At 34.0% G+C, this 17,370-nt stretch overlaps 1 protein-coding gene across 7 annotated transcripts in view; it reads right to left on the reverse strand.

Moving 5' to 3' along the window:
* Positions 1 to 17,370, reverse strand: part of ADGRB3 (adhesion G protein-coupled receptor B3) — a 444,081-nt gene that overhangs the window by 253,636 nt on the left and 173,075 nt on the right. For 5 of the 7 annotated variants that reach the window (XM_058801300.1, XM_058801296.1, XM_058801299.1 and 2 more), the window contains exons 2-5: positions 13,827 to 13,937; positions 11,533 to 11,562; positions 8,489 to 8,650; positions 1,201 to 1,365 (exon numbers count right to left, since the gene is read on the reverse strand). In XM_058801300.1, the coding sequence (XP_058657283.1) occupies positions 1,201 to 1,365; positions 8,489 to 8,650; positions 11,533 to 11,562; positions 13,827 to 13,937 (468 nt within the window). The remainder of the gene's footprint in view (positions 1 to 1,200; positions 1,366 to 8,488; positions 8,651 to 11,532; positions 11,563 to 13,826; positions 13,938 to 17,370) is intronic. The other 2 variants (XM_058801298.1, XM_058801295.1) reach the window with 1 other exon arrangement.

Genomic DNA, 17,370 nt, shown 5'->3' on the forward strand with positions numbered 1-17,370 from the left:
GCAAAGATCAAATCAATTATTATACTGTCTTTGGAGAAAACTCATTCTGCAGCTTCTCATATATATTTCATACATCTCTCTTATTTATCTTTAGGAGAAAAGAGCATGTGAGTTTTCTATTTCAGAAACACCCTTTAAAAATAGAGAATTCTACATGAAGATTCCCTTAATAAATTGAAAATGCAAATTGCAGCAAATCTTAATATTGAGCAAAGACTTAAAGTGCTGCTTTTAAATGTAACAGTATAGAAGTGTCTCTAAAAGTCATTTAGATATAAATGATGTTTCAAAATCCAGAGTTCTCAAGTAATTTTTTTGACAGATTAGGTCAAAATATCTTTTGTTTTTCTTCTCAATATTGAAGCAAACTGGATGCATTAGATGTATACATGCATTTTGAAAAAGTTGGTCTAAATTAATCACAGTCTAAAGACAAAAAGTTGAAAATCAATTTTGAAAGAACACCTTTTTTTTTTTTTAGTAATCTTTAATTTTAGTAGATGGACATTTTAACATGAAGCCAGTGCATTGTTTATTTGGTTAGTGGTAATTTTTTGAAATTGGTTTCACACATAACTACCAGAAATGAGGCACCTAAACATGTAATACAAGAACATAATGGGTATTCAATATTGCCCTAGCTTGTGTGAGCCTTTCTGTCTGTACACATGTAAAAATATCCATTTTGGATAAATTAGCAATTTAAAGGTTATGGTTTCACAAATATGTTTGACATATCATGAATAAATAATTACAGTGAACCTCTAAGCAAACTGTAACTTTTAAACTGTATTTTGTATTCTATAATTTGTACAGATATGGGGGACACAAACCATGGGACGTCTAAATGTCTCTCTTTCAGGCACAGTCAGGAAGTATTTTGCCTTTTGGTTCTCCGAGACCCATCCTGAATCAAGACTTCCTACACAACATACTGTGCCCTATAGAGAGAGTACCTCAAAGAAACTAAATATTATTTGCATCTGTCCTGAACAGTTACCATCCTGACTATATACTTTAACCATTGCAGTCAGAATTATGAACGATTTTAAGAGCCATCCTTCCCAACAAACAATATTACTCAAGATAGTCACTTTGGATAATGTTTTTTTTCCTATGTGCAAAGCGCTATAAAAGAAACCACAAACAACCCACATTAAATGCACTGTAACAAAGCAGAGAGTTGCTGTATGAGCTCACCAGGGCAGAGTGCAATATTGCAAGGTTTGTGCTGTGTTTCAGGTCCATCACATGATCTTCCCCCATACTGGGGAGGTATACATGACCTTGTTCTAGTTCTTTGGCCTCGACCACATGTGAATGAACACAAACTCCAAGGGGACCATTCCTCCCAAACGCCATGTACTGCAACAAACCATACAGATTTTAACCAGAAATAGACACACAAGTAACAAAGGATTTCAAAATAAACAAGATCAACATTTTAAATAGGAGTTATTCTGCCACCTTCAAGGACATCAGGTTCATAGGTAAGCTTTATCATAGGAAAACACATACTTTTAAAAGCTTAGTTGATTTTAATTTAATCATATTTTCTCTAAAGTATATTTAAAAATATACTCTGAAACATTTTCTCTAATCTTTAAACTAATCTCACTATCACAGTTTCTCTTCTTTGACTGTTTTACACATGATGACTTTCCTTCTCAGGAGGCATGCTTTTGTGAAAATTTGGCATATACTTTCTGTATCAAGGCAACTGTAAAATCTAAAACCAATCAAAAATAAGCTTTCTTTTGAAATTATAGGAATAAATGCAGTAATTTCTTACTATATCAATATCACAAATTGGAGCAGTAATCTTAAAGTTTTTTCAACTGTTTAAATTCTGGTGGAAATATGGTGGCAGATGTGCTTGATTATCTTCATCAAAAATTCCAAGACCACATAAGTAAAAGAATTATATACCATTTCCATACATGAACATATTCATTGATTTAACAGACTGTAATACATGCTTTACTCTTGGAAAAACATTCATTCAACAAACTGCAAATACCTTCAGAGTTCACAATAAATTACAAACTTATAATACTATTTTTACATACAAATATTTGATAATATTAATATAAGGAATCATAGAAGATGAATCTTTCTATACTTAAGCATTTTCTACTATAGGAGGAACTGATATACAATATCCATGTGAGCTTCCATACTATATGCAGCCCCTTTACAGAAAAAAATCAGTGAAATTGTCAGAAAATTCTCTACATGTACATTTGTAAAACAGTTCAATATAAATTGAATAATACTGCAAAGCAAACTTTACTTATTTTTCTTCTGCTTTAATAAGAACAGTTGCACAAATTTAAATTAGGCAATGTCAGAACAGGAATGTAGTGATGAGAACTGAAATAATGTTCAGCATTTAAGAGAAATCCAAAGAGCATTTAAGAGAAATCCAAAGACTTAGTATCCAGACTGAACATGTCACCCAGTACCACATAATTCTGTTTTTGAAGCCCTGTCTGTTTGAAGGGTGTCTAGAGGGGCAAACTGTGTATAACATCTGAGTGTATCAGTAGTAATGATTCACAACATTACAGAAGAAATAGATTTTCTGTTTTGTCCTCACTTTTTTTCATCACTGTGAAAGAACTTCTCATATATAGGTTTCCTTTGCCCTGAAGGCACATATACCCTGCCCAGTTTCTACACATACAATCCTTTTCTTGCAGGAATCAGAATAACATTTCCTGAGGTGAAATTCAATTGCAAGGCTGTGGAAGGACATTCAGCTCCCTGGCACATTATTACAAATTCATCAGTAAGATCAAGGGGAATTCAGCAAGTAGGTAAGTTCTATTGCCTTTCATTTAAAGTAAGAAAAATTGTCATTTCAGACACTATGTTGAGATAAAAAGTTTGTTAGTTAACTTCTGAGAAATTGTACCTGACAGAAAATGTCAAACTTAATTCAGGGAAGATTTTAACTCACTGGACAACAGCTCAATCAATGAAAGGTTTTCATTTGGTCACGTAAAAGTGGTCAAAAAGACCACATCCTACGTCCTTATTATCTTTCTCTAAATATCATATCCATCTGTGTTATTTAAAAAAAATAACCCTCAGGAACAGTTCAAATTAATGTTAAAGTGACAGATTTTAGTCTAGTTAGTTTAGAAACCTTGATTAACTTTGACATTTTTGTCAAAAACAGAAAGTTTTGCACTTCTAAAAATAGTAAATTTATGACTATACCTGCCCAAAACTCTTTTAGTTTTAGCTGTTCTCAACAGGTACTATACTTCTACAGCTGTTTTTATTCAGCTATATAATTGATTTATTTTTCTCATTGGCAAGGTGTTAGATTACGAATCCAGACACATCTCTAAGATTCCAAATTTTTTATCATATAAGCAAAATTAATGGGAAAACAGTTTGTCAGATCAGATTCCAAACAATAACCAGTAATAAAAATATTACATAATTTCATCTCCTGATACCACAACGGTTGATTAAAATGTTCAGATGCAACAAGATTTGTAAAAAGTATAAAAATTAGCTAAACAAAGTTATTCCAAATTCTAAAAAGATTATTCTTTAGAAAAAAAAAAAAATTGAAAAGGTCTTGACCCTATGAAGACATAGAGTGGGGTTTTTCAGGGCACATACAAGTTTAAGCCTATTGCTTAATTTGGAATTTTGATTCCATGTTGTCAAAATGTTCTAAGTTAGTTGTCTTTGTCTGAATTTTTGTCTTTAAAGGTCTTTAACCAAGAGGATGTGTATTTATTCAGGCAAGAGTTGACTGCATGCTAGCAGCAACACAGAACAATTCCTATGTGATTTTGGAACTAAACACAAGCCAAAACAAAATGTTTCATTTTGGATGGACTGAAAGCAGCCTCTGTTTGTGGTTTAAATTAAGCTGTGCCAAAAATCATCTTCCATGACAAATTTTACCTCATTAAGTGAAAATTTCACAGCACCTTCTTGCATTTGTAGACTTTTATATCTGAAACTAGTAGTTCAATAAAAAAATCAAGGATAGAATAGGCGTCACACTAAAACAACACATTACAGAAGTGCCCAGTATTATCCAGATTATCTTTAAAAGAAAATCTTAATTAAAAGTTTCTTACCCCTGATTTTTTCTTTCTGATATTTTATTTACACCTTCTTTCTTTAACACTATTTTCTAAATGCAAAAAAATCCCCTATAGCATCTGATGAATTATAGCCAGATGAGCTATGCCAAATTACACCAGATGGAGAGCTGGCCCGCAGAGGAGTTACTGTTTTCTATAACACAATTTCAGATGCAAGATTCATTATTTGGGACAAAAATATTCAGATTATTGCCAGCTTCTCTGTCAAAAACATTGCTAGCACAACAAGTTTGGATTACTGCAAAGCATCTTTCCCATCTCTCTGCCACTCTATGAACCTAATCATGTTGAAGTGAACACCCACAGTGTTCACAACACACAACTGCTGTGAAGTGGAAGGAGGCGTTAGGCCATGCTGGCCTTCATCCTACAAACATATTTTGTGAGATTTTTATTGGGGTTTAAACACTTTTGATTTGTTCAGCTTTAAATTGAACAGATATTGAAAAAACTATGGCCGTTGCCATGGTGCAGGTAGGTCCAGTACTGTGTGATACCTCCATCAATGACACAGACAGCGGGACTGAGCGCACCCTCAGCAAGTCTGCAGACAACACCAAGCTGAGTGGTGTGATTGACAAACCTGAGGGACAGGATGTCATCCAGAGGGAGCTGGACAAGCTGTAGAAGCAGGCCCATGTAAAAGCTATTAGGTTCAACAAGGTCCTGGCACATGGCTTGGGGGCAACCTGGTTTCAAAACAGGATGGGAGATAATGGGATTGAGAGCAGCCCTGCAAGGAAGGACTTCAGGCTGTTTGTAATGAGATGTTGGGCATGAGCCAGCACTGTGCATTTGCTGCCCAGAAAGCCAAACATCCTGAGCTGCATCAAAAGCATCATGGCCAGCAGGGTGAGGGAGGAGGTTCTGCCCTGCAACTCCACTCTGGTGGGACCCCACCTGGAGTGCTGCCTCCAGCTCTGGATCCTCAGCATAGAAAGAATGAACCTGTTGGAGCTGGTCCAGAGCACTGCAACAGAGATGATCAGAGAGATGGAACATCTCTCCTGTGAAGACAGGATAGAACAGTTTGGGTTGTTCAGTCTGGAAAAGAGCTCTCCATAGAGACCTTATTGTGGCCTTTCAGTAGTTAAAGTGGATGTCTAAGAAAGATGCAGTTATGTTTTTTGTCAGGCCCTGTTGCAGTAAGATAAGGGAGAGAAAAAAGGGAGGTAAGTAAAACTACTTTAGCAAATAACACCAGCCAAAGTATAGGATTTGAGAATACAAATGTTTGAAATGGCTTAGTGTATTGCTGCTCCTGCCATGTCTTGCTTTACCCATAAGCCTGGAAGTTCTAGGCTACAACTAAATTTTGTGGCAAAAGGTGTTCAAGGCAATGCAGAAGGAGAAACAGAAGCTGAGATGATCTGCAAGCATGGAAATCCCATGCTCTTTCCCCTCAAGTTTTAGCTGTGTTAGAAGTAATTCACAAAATTGAAATGAATACAGTAGCACTGCAATAATGGATCATGAGGTATCTCTACCTGCAAAAGGACCAGTGACAATAAAAATTATCTATGTTTTGTTGTCGACTATGCTGTACTTCTTTAGAATAGTATTGGTCTGAAATAAATATAAACAACCCAAAAATTATGTAAAAAGTGGTTCTTTCATTATTTTGCTTGGACTGTCAATCATACTATTTTGAAATTTAAATATCTATTCCAATACATACATATATATGAAGCTGGTAAATCCCATTTTCCAAATTTTCCAAGACACTGAGATCACAGAAAAATATGTTCTCTAACATCCCAGTGAGTATCTTGGACAGCATATAAAATATGTTAAAGTGTGTATAAAGAATATCTAAAGGCAATAGAAAAAATAGTCTGAAAGCTTTGCATTAGTATTTGCAAGTTTAACAGGTTCCTTTGAAGCCTGTGGATAGATGCATGAAGTACAGTAGGTCATTCTGCATGTTTTTTAAGTTAAAGGGAAAACTCTTTGAGTAGGAAACATTCCAGCTCTCACAATGCCCCACATCCTTTTACTAATCATTTTGTCAAACATCTGTTTTAAATACACTAGTATACAGACTATGTATATATTTTTTTAATGGATGGACCAGGGATCAGGAACTATGCAACTTTCTGAGTCAGGATACATAATAGAATGAGGACAGAGGATATTTGGGCTAATAATTAAAGGAATGTTTGAAAAATTAATTAAGCAATGCCTAGGAAAAGCATATTTCTAAATTGCTAATCTTGCACACTGCTACACAGTAGTGACCCTGTAGTCAGACAGAGAAAAACATAAATTAATAAGGTATTGTAGCTGCATGGAACAATATGCAAGATTAAATCCAGGAGACTGATTATTTAGGAAAGGTACCTCAACATACATAGAGATTATCAAAATCAGCTGTGGTGAGCTGAAAAAGAAAATATATTGGAATTGCAGACACTAAGAATTTGTAGCCTTTGCTACTGGGTATCTGGAAACAAAAGCTGTATCCTGAAGTGTGAGGATATAAGGAAACAGCTCCTTTGTGCCCTGAGAAATATGGAGCAGTGTTTTGGGGTGAGCACTGTTAAAGGCTTCTTTGTCCATAACATGTCTAAGAATTAACTTTTTTTCCAGTTTAAATTTGACAGCAAAGTAATCACCTTGGCTGTTGCATTACCTGTATTTTTTTTTTTGTTGTTGTTTATTGTTTTGGTTTGTTTTTGTATAAAAACTTAATATCCCTTTCTGGAGAGAATGAAGATAAAATTCTGAAAATTAGTTTATTTAATCCTCTTCCCTCCTCTTAGTTAATATTAATTAGCAAAAAATCAGGCAGAACTCATTGTGAGAGGTGGACTGTTTTCATGTTCATTCTTCACATAGTTTCAAATGAATATTTAAATCTATTTTTGATTGTTTGCAATGTTTGTTCATTTCTTTTACAGTTCTCCTCTTTCACTTTTTTTGGGTTTTTTTTGGTACTTGAGAGTTCTTTTGCAGTATTTCCCACCTCTGGCACAATCCAAGCTACTCTAAATGTTTTAGAAATACCTGCCATTTTGTATGGAAACACTTCCATGTGTAAAGTTTTACCACTTCTAAAGCATTAAAATTCAGCTCTAACTAGGCATTTCTACTCTGAAATATTATAGAATTTCATGTGAATTGATTAACTTAAGCATGATAGGAAACATTAGGTGTTGAGAGCAATTCTTGTTACTATCATGCATCATCTAGAGACAATCTTGTAAGCTGATTTTCATTACAGAGGCTCCCTAAATGCTTATAATGCTGATGCAGAAACTGATGGGATCACATGCACTTCCCATGGGCTATTTTTAAATACACAGTAACAACATGAGGGTTGGATCCTACATATTATTGCTCATTGAGATACAGCCCAAAGAGTTCTCTGTGTATGACAATTTCGTTTACTTCAAAAATGTACTGAGCTTCCCCAGAAGCTGAAGATAGCTCACCACCCTCTTGGGATCAAATGTTCCAGAGACCTGAGGAATTTGTCCTGAATTTGTACTATACATACCATCTGAAGGATGGTATATAGTATTTTTCTTTTTTTTTTTTTTTTGCATTTCAGTCACAGCAGAGGAAAAATAATGTAGTCATGAGGCATATGCCTTCCCTCTTGCTTCCCATCATAGATTCCCATCACAGATCCACAGGTAGAGTCTAAAGGAAGATGTGCCCTTTCAGCAACTAACTTGAATATGCCTGTCTCTTCTCCTTAGTGTATAACTACTGCTGAACTCCAACGATGTCCAGATCTCTCAGACAAAAGGAGTAGGAAAACTGTGATGCAAGACACTGATGACCTTTACTGTATGTCAGATGTAAGAGAGTTACTTTTGTTTGATCTTTTTTCCTTTGATAGGTAGCTGTTGCCCTTTCTTGCCAGAACAATGTAAAGGGAAGTCCATGAAGACATAACTGTGCATAGAACACTGTCTGGCCCATTGCCTGAGAGTATTCTAAATGGGAAAACAATTGCAGTGTCAAATAATATATGTTAACCCACCCTCTTAATTAGTCTCTGCTCCTTAATGTATTCATTATCTGGATTTCTTCCCTAGTTTGTCTTTGTACTCATGCTACCTTCTCTTTTCTGAGTGAAAATTAGAGAATATAGACTTTTTGAAAAAAAATAAGAAACTGTCAGTAAAAAAGGTGCTCTTGTTCCATATCTTGACTGTTCTGAAAATAAAAATAATAACCTACATGAAAAAAAAATCACAGGTGAATAGAATTACAGTTCTCTGCTTTAATTGAAATGCCCCTATGAAATCCATGTTAATAATAATAAAAAAAAAAAGTTTCAAATTCTTATCATTATACAGTTCAAAAACATCCACAATTTATTTATTGGCTGCTAACACTACCTGGACAGAGGGCAGTGTTATTGCAAACCCTTGATTCTCTTAAAGGGCCGCTGCAGTGTGTCCCGTAAGGTGATACACAAGTTCTGGTTCGCACCTGCGACCCTTGACCACAAGTAACTGAACACGTACTCCACTGGGCCCACTCTTCAACACCAGATTCACCTGTATTCAAGACAACAAACAAACATGAATATAGACATAAGTATTAATGACACAGCTTGTTTTGTTTGGTTTCTTTTATTTTTGCTGAAGCTCATTATCGTCAGCTCTCATAAATCAAAGAAAAAGGTACTACACCAAAATAAATATTTAAAGGTTTATGGAGTAAAGCAGCTGTGAAAATGTGCAATGAATAGAAAACAAGGACACCTACGAGGCTGCAATCACAAAACGCCTGTCAGAGGGAAACACTTTGATGTCTTAGCATCATTTACAACTTTATGAGAACTACTGCCCTTCGACACTTCAGAAACAACACTACCCTCAGGATTCTGTAAGAACATAGACAACTCTTTTTACATAATAGCAAAGGATTTGTCTTTGATATTTATACTTATCCCTCTAGAATTAAGGCTCAGTAACGGTTTAAGGAGCCCTACCAGTAAGGGAGTTCCAATGAAAAAAACCCCAGACAATCAGTCCCTAATGTCTTGCATTTTCTTCAGCAGAATCATATAGAATTTGAATAAAGTTCTCTGACAAAGAAAATATTTTGTTTACTAAACTTTAACCTGAAATGTGAGATGGAAACTTTGATAATTTACTGCATAAATTTATTCCTTGCTTTTGACCTACAGATATGCTAAATTCTTGGGTGTACCAGACCTAATTAGGGAAAGTAATACATACTACTATGTTCAAAATTATCAGATGTGATTTATTAATACTGTATATTAGAGAAGAGGTTTTTTTAAAAAAAATTCTGAGAGATAGAATATTATATTTTTGTTTTTTGAAAACAAGTCATGCATAACATTTTCTTCCATGGATGCTCTGGAAAGAATGCTTGAATTTTGAAAGAATGCATGAACAGCTATACACACAATTGTGGAATTCCTTTCCCAAAGGAATTCCTGTTCAGAAAAATAAATCCCTTGAGTATTCTCAGAAAGCAAAAGCAAAAATAATGTGAATATACCTCACTGAACGATTTGAGTAAAAAATTGTGCATTGATGTTTAGCTTCTTCTGTTAAAATTCAGAATGTAATGTAAAATGGCAGCTGAAATCCTTACTGCATGCTTAATTTTTTAGTGTAAGTCCTTTTTGAAACAAATTGGACTTTCTGTTTTAAAATCAGTGGCATGATAAAATCTGCAGACTTGAGGGGCTTGCTTTAAATTTCAGTTATCTCAGTATACTTCTGGTCTTCCAAAAGTTCTGATACTGATCACAGGTGAGGGACTGTCTGCAAAGCAGGAATATTCTGGTGCTATCTTCCAAGAATGCACTAATTGACATGCTATTTCTTCAAACTGTGCTTTGTAGCAAGAATCTGTGAATCTCTCCAAGCTGTCTTTTTTTGGTTGTTTTTTTTTCCCCAGAGGTCAAGCAGGAAGCCTTTGCAAAATGATTGTTTCTGCTAGACTTCTAAGATTCAATTCTGAGGCTATTCAATGCTTAAAAAAAAAAAAAAAAAAGTGCTTCTTATTCAGTAAAAAGACAGAATGCATTATAATTAGCACACAAATCCCTCTGTTTTTAATAAAATTATATGCAATTCTAAAAATTTCTACATAAAACCACAAAATTATGAGCTTTCTACACACAAAAATTCACCAGTGATTTTTGTAGTTATTTTCTTTATTTGTTAGGTGAAAAAAATGAAAAAAAAAAATCACTGATTATTGTTTTAATAGTTCTTGTGACATGAATTTAGCATTTTGATTAGGCAGCTAGATGGCTTAGGTTCAGGTTAGATGACATAACACGCTAAATATATTGAATATGTATGTAGACATTAACAATTATAAAATACGTACTATAAGCCCTGTATGCATGGTAGAAAGACGTGTATTACTGTGGGTTTCTAGGCCAATACTTTTTGTCTTTTCCTACATGTTTGAAGTTTGACTTTGCCTTTGTTAAAATTGTTTAGATAAAAGGTCAAGCAGAAGAAAAAGTCTAAACTATATTTCTCGAGATATTCCTCATTATGTAAAAGAGTTATATATACTCAGTGTAAACAATCCATTATTCAACACAGACATATTGGCATTACACAACTAATAAAATAAGGAAATTAAAAATTAAAAAAAATATATATATTAAAGTGATAAAAATGTTACTCTAAACCCTTGGAATATGATGGAAAATAGCAGCAACATGATTATCAGGCTGTAGTCAGACTGTTGTGTGAATGTATTGAGTGAATTTTGAAATTGGTATTAATTATTAGAAGCCCTGAGAATTTATGTACTGTTCATTCACAAAAAGCATAATTTCTTAATATACATCATCACATGTAAAGAAGGCTTAAACATTTGCTGGAGGAAGATCCTCCATATTAACATGCAGTGCAAAAAAGAGCAAAATGAAAACAAAATAAAGAGCACACTTATCTCACCAGCTGCTTTGCTTCTTTTTATACAATGCATTATGATTTGTTTTGGTAATTTTTAATTTTTCAGAGTATTTTATACTGTTTTCAGGATGATTATTCCTTGTTTTAAAAGATTTGAAAGAAGGAAAACATCTTTAAATATATATAATTTTTAATGTACCATTTTAACTTCAGCACATAAAACTACTATATTTTCTATAATAAATCCAGGTTAAGTACATAACCTGCAAATATATCTTCAATTGTTTTTCTTCTTATCCATTCTTTTCTGAAATTAGAATTTTGAACAGGCTACTTTTTATTTACCTTCTTGTTTTCTGTTATTTGAGAACTCTTAAATTTTTATATCAATCATATTAAATCTATAATCTCAAATTATTTCCTAGCAAGCTACCAAACTCTTATTCTCCCCTGATGCTTGACATGTAAGAGGAAACATAACTTACTGTATGGAAGGCCTCATTGATCTGTGTAAAACTTACCTGCATTATACTCTCTAAATCCCATAACACCTAAGGGAAGGATCAGTCCAAACACATAAAATGACAAATATAGAACAAGAAATTATTAACACAGTATTTTTTAATAAATGTTTTTACTGCTTCATAATACTCTCCAAAACCAGAAAAATGCATATGTTAATACCACATTTTAAAACTCTTCAATTTCCAGCAAAATTTGGTGGATTAAGTCCACAATTCAAACAGTATTAAATGCTTTTCATAAATCTTTTCCAGGACATTTCTCTATTGCTATCTCAGCGCCTTTTAAAAACATACAAATATTTTGTTGCACTTTTTCTATCTGTTTTATTATTACACAAAATAAAATATCAAGGCTTAAAATATAAAACCCCATAAACTCAATAACCAAAAACTAATAATATTTCTTAGTGGATAAATTAATGAGATAGATATGTTAGGAAAAAAACCTTATGAATCAGTTTAGGAAGATATCACAATCATTTTATTGCAAGAAAAATGAATGCATTACAGGTGAAGAAAATATGCAATGATCACTACAAAGGAAAAACAAAATGAAGATATGAAAATTAGTATGTCCAGAAAGAGCACAAGTATTACTTAAAATGTATTAAACTGCAGCATGGAAAATATATATTTCCCCAAACTCTGGCATCTAAATTTATATGCTCATACATCTCACATGCTTTCAGAACAGGACCTTGAAAACCAATCCTGTATAATTTTGAACGCTCATCTCCCACTCCACACACACAATGTATTGGAAGGTGATGGTATAAGGGCTGCACTTGTAATGCAGCTCTCTTAACACCCAGAATAGATGCACTGCAATGCATGACTAAAAATTATCAAATACAAGATTTGCATGATATTATTAAAGTTTTAAGGATTTATGTGGGAAAAAAACCCAGATAATTTTATTATTTTTTGAGTAATTGTATGAATTCAAGAAGCAGCATAAAAGCAAAGGTGTTATTCTATGTAGTAAGCAACTAACATTATATGTCTGATCCAGGTATGTAAGTGATAAGTTCTACTTTCCTAAACAAAAACTGCATGGAGACCTAGAGAACTCTAGGCTCCCTTCTTCCACTGCATTTGCTTACAGTAGTATCTGGGAGTTAGCCATAAAAGCAATCCTATAGATTAATATGAGGGACACAGACTTTTTCCTATTCTAAATTTGTTATCAAACAGATCTACACTGATTGGCTATACTTCGATTGCTTAATATACCGATTTCTGCAAATCTGTTAAGTAAAGCACCCTACCACTAAGGAAGTCAACATGCAACATATCTAGAAGCAATTATAGCTCTTTTACTGAAGTGCATAAAAACTGGAAGCATTATGTACAACTGATGCAGGCATATATTCTAGGTTAGTTACTGTGGGATACAGAGGAAGTTGATTCAAATCCATACAACAATTATGGGGCACAAGATTGTCAACTCAGTAACTTACTGGAAAGAAGTGTGTAGGGTGCCAATAAAGAGTTAGCTTTTACCAACAGATGCATGGATCATTACTGAAGTAAAAATGGGCAGTAGTTTTGGTGTATGAGAGCTTAATTCAACTCACCACTAAAATTTTATTATTCACCCCAAAGACAGCTGTGGTAGCTGTTGGTAAACAGGCTAATCAGGCTTTTTTTTAAAATTACTTCAGTTCCAGGTTTCCAATATCATCTTGGTATCTTTAGATAAAGAAGATGAAGTTGCTCAAACAAAATTAGAAAATATGTTTTAGATGAAAAACTGTTAGATAATTTGCACATTCAATTAAAATCTACTTACGGCCAATTTCATTTAGCAATTATGAATCTGGAAACTAGAGACCAGAGCATCGTGCTGGGCCAAAGATAGCAAATGCTGAACGCATGCACATTAAAGTCACCCCAGTAATTAATTAATTTGATAAAAGCCTAAAGCTGGAATTAGACATTCTATTTATAAAGAAATTATGAAGCATGTTCTTAACATCTTTGAAAAAAAGTTACCATGTCACAGTGAGCTGTCCTGTGTTTGTACATGTGAGACTGCTTTTACTACTAAAGAAATTCATGCTTACATTAAATGATTCAATATTCACATTCACAGTGCATGTTTTTGCATGATCTACCTAACTCTTAGCTACTTTATTTATGGACTTTAACTGGTGAAAAAAAAAATAAATGACTCAAAAAAAGTATCAGCTTAGAAAACTGACAAATATGCAGCAAAAGATTATGGAAACATGCAGTGGTCTTGCTAAAATTAACAACAGTAAATAGAAAAAATGTAACTGATGTATTACCAGTTTGTGCCATAAATTTAGCAGCATCAGCTTGTTCCTGAGGGACCCTTTTCTCATGAACAGATCGAGGTCGCTGACTTTTAATTGTATGATCTCCCATCATTCCAAATTCTAAAGACAGAATAAAGGTTTATGAAAGCTTGTGTGTAGACATTTCTCAAAAGTCACATACTGTCTCATGCAATATGTTCCTAAACATACCTGGAAGTTGCTGGCAAGAGTCAGGCAAGTGATCATGGCAGTTAACATCAACTTAACTTTGCTACACTCAGCTTTCAATAAATACTTAAATTTATGTCTGCAGATTTTCCAATATGATTTTATTTTATGAACCAACATTCAATGTAGTGACACATTCTATAAATCAGCTGTATGACATGGGACAAAAACAGTTATTCAAATGCAGACATTCTATTCCTTTATTTTAAATCCGTGCAAACCACACCAGAAAATGACTGTGACAGTGTTAGACATTGCTGTTCTGTGGCAGAGCCTGCTGCTCCTCCAGAGGACTTCTATTTCTGCACTCATCTTTCAGGCTCATGAAGCCTTCAACAGAAATAAAAAGTCATCTTTGGGAATGGTGGCAGTGGGAAATTATAATAATTTAGCCAATGAACTGTTTAATTTTTTAAGTTGAATACAGCAGAACAAATGCCTGTGATCTGCTTCCTTCCTGAAACCTCTAAGTTAAAAGACTACAGATTGTATTTTACTCTCCACATGGATTTTAATAGGGAAAACCCATGAAAAATCGGTGACATCAAGCCCCAGAGTGTGGGAGATGAGTGCTTTAGTTGTTTATCCTGTTATTAATGCTGTCATTTACCCACTCTTGTCCTGTGCAAGCCTCCTAGACTTCTACCTTAGCTCTACTTTTCATTTCTGTAATGAAATACAGAAAGTCTTTTGCACTTAGAGGGGGACTGCTGTATGTTCAGCACAGTTCCCTGTGATCCTCCCAGGCACACACAGCTGTCTGCAGCTCAGTGCTAAATATTCTGTAAAAAAACACCCCAAAAACTGGGACTCTAATTCAAGAAGCATGTGCAGGGAAATGTGGGTTAGCATTGAAACTACTTCAACTACAATCACATAAAGTTTCTGATGAGGCAGAAGGTGTCTGAAACACAAGGAACTCAAACATTAAAAAATACCTTTCTGCTGGAAGGTTACCTTGCAAATGCAAAATTCAAAATTCTCCCCAATTTGTAAAGGCATGAAGATAATAAAACTTACCTTTCTGCCTCAAAAACCACAAAACATTATATGATATGTAAATATCCCTAATAAATATTATTTGCAAATAAATTGTCTTGATAAATAATTTAAAACATTAAAATTTCTATTTAAAGAAACAATAAAAGGTAAACTTATTTTTAAGGGATCAATCAGAAGCAAGAGGTTTTTTTCCTTTCTAGTAAACTGTTCATGTATTTCTCCAAATTAGCGTTTCTTTTTGTAAATATTCATTACTGGCACCACTTAAAATATAAATTTAATTATTCATTTGAGAACAGCAATGCAGTTCACATTCTAAAGAGAATATCTGAAAATATAATTAATAAAATATATTTTGAGGATTAAACATTCAACATTTTAATTCATCCCAGAAATAAATATAAAATAATTAAATGATATATGTATATACACACATGCAAATATATAATATATATATGTATGTGTATATATACATATATGTGTTAAAAATTCTATGAATAAATTTTTTCCAAAATACATATCTTCTACAGCTTCTCTCATTTAAGACAGCTTTTGATTCTGTGGAAAATCTCTTATTACAATTAATATTCTAATGCAAACTGTGATTAGAATATTTTTTACAATTTTTACAAGGTGCAGTACAGATGACACATTTAAACTGTAATTAATAGCATGGCAATGGCAGGAGACACTACACAGCTTCTCCCCTGAAAAGGCTGTCACAGCAAGGCATGTTTACTCTGAGTTTGCTGCCTGCACGATCTCTGCTTGTCAGGCAATTTAGAGGGTATGGCACCATTCCTGCAGAAGACTTAGTTCTACTTTTTTAGTTACAGAGTGCAATAATGGGAGACCTTTGCTAGAGGAAGGCTTTCCAGAGGCATACAGGGAGGTGGTGAATGGTCTGGTCCCAGTCCTGCAGCATCTCGTGCTGGGTGCGGGCACACGCAGTGTCCTGCAGGACAGAGACTGCTGCTGGAGAGGCAAAGGGATGTCTGGGAGATCAGTTCTCTGCATTGTGGATAATACCTGATGTAACCCCAGTCATAACCACGGAGTTACAAATACCACTCAGCATGATTATAATGCCTCGGTTTTTTCATTTTTCCACTTAAGCAACAAAATATTTTCAATTCACTTCAGCTATTGCTGATGGTCTTTGAGATGCACTTTTCAGCTAATCTCCCTTTGATATACTAAGCATTTATATAGCAAGTATATATTAAAGATAAATTTTTCATTACCCAGATAAAAATATTTTTATAAGTTTTATTAAAAAAAATGGAACCAGACTTATGCAATGCTCTTATTTTCATATTCAGCTGAAGTATTTAACCAAATGCCACATGACAACAAAAGCAGTACCAGGAAATGCAATGTACTGGCATGGGTGAGACCTCATTAAAATTCAGGCCTCATGAGAGAAAAAAAAAGGGTCAAGTGCATTTTTGCAATGGGATCAGAAATGTCCACTTTCTGTGTATAAGTAGAAACAATGATCTCAAAATTGTTTAATCTAAGAAGCTTAAGAGTAATGCATTTTTATGAAACATTTTTAATATAACATCTTGTTTAAGTTTGCAATAAACACTAAATAGAATGAAACTTCCCTTCATTTTCAGATCCTAGGTAATAAACACAGAAGGTGAACCCGTTATGCTGTTTTTTTCCCCCTCAATACTTCTCAGAGAGGCAGTATCTAAATGCTGTCTGGGCTGGGAAAGCATTTTAACCCAAGTCAGTCTAGAGTATGACTAAATGGCACAGAAATTTCAAGGATCTGTTTGTGTGGGAAAGGTGGTAAGAACCATCCTAATGTAGGCAGTATTATAGCACACAGGTGTCCTGCAAGGTCAAGTCAGCCAGATTCAAGACCTGATATCTGCATATAATATTGGATATTTGAATTGACATTCTGAGTAAATTAATTTTTATCATTCTCACTCTTCTTACCTAGTTTTTGCTGCTGAAAATAAGTTTTCTAACCCAGAAGAAGGTATTTTTTTAGACATTAGTTTCTGAAGATAATTTTTTTGGTGATGTCTGTCCTAAATTTTATTTGAGTGAAACAGGACAGTTCTTCTCTTCTTTTATCTCTAACATTGATATTAATCATATTGTTTCATTAAATACAGGGGGAAAGCAAATCCTTTCAGCAACAAATAGGTGCATGGTCTAATTCAGAAATTGACAGTGTGACTCTAAGTTAGGCCTGGAAACATGCAAGGGTTTTAAGCCTTTTTATTGCATTGTTAATGCTATAATCTACACAGCATGAAGATAAAAACCCATAAATATCTCAAAATGTAAATAAAAATGGCAT

This window comes from Ammospiza caudacuta, chromosome 3 (assembly GCF_027887145.1).
Source record: "Ammospiza caudacuta isolate bAmmCau1 chromosome 3, bAmmCau1.pri, whole genome shotgun sequence".
NCBI lineage: Eukaryota > Metazoa > Chordata > Aves > Passeriformes > Passerellidae > Ammospiza > Ammospiza caudacuta.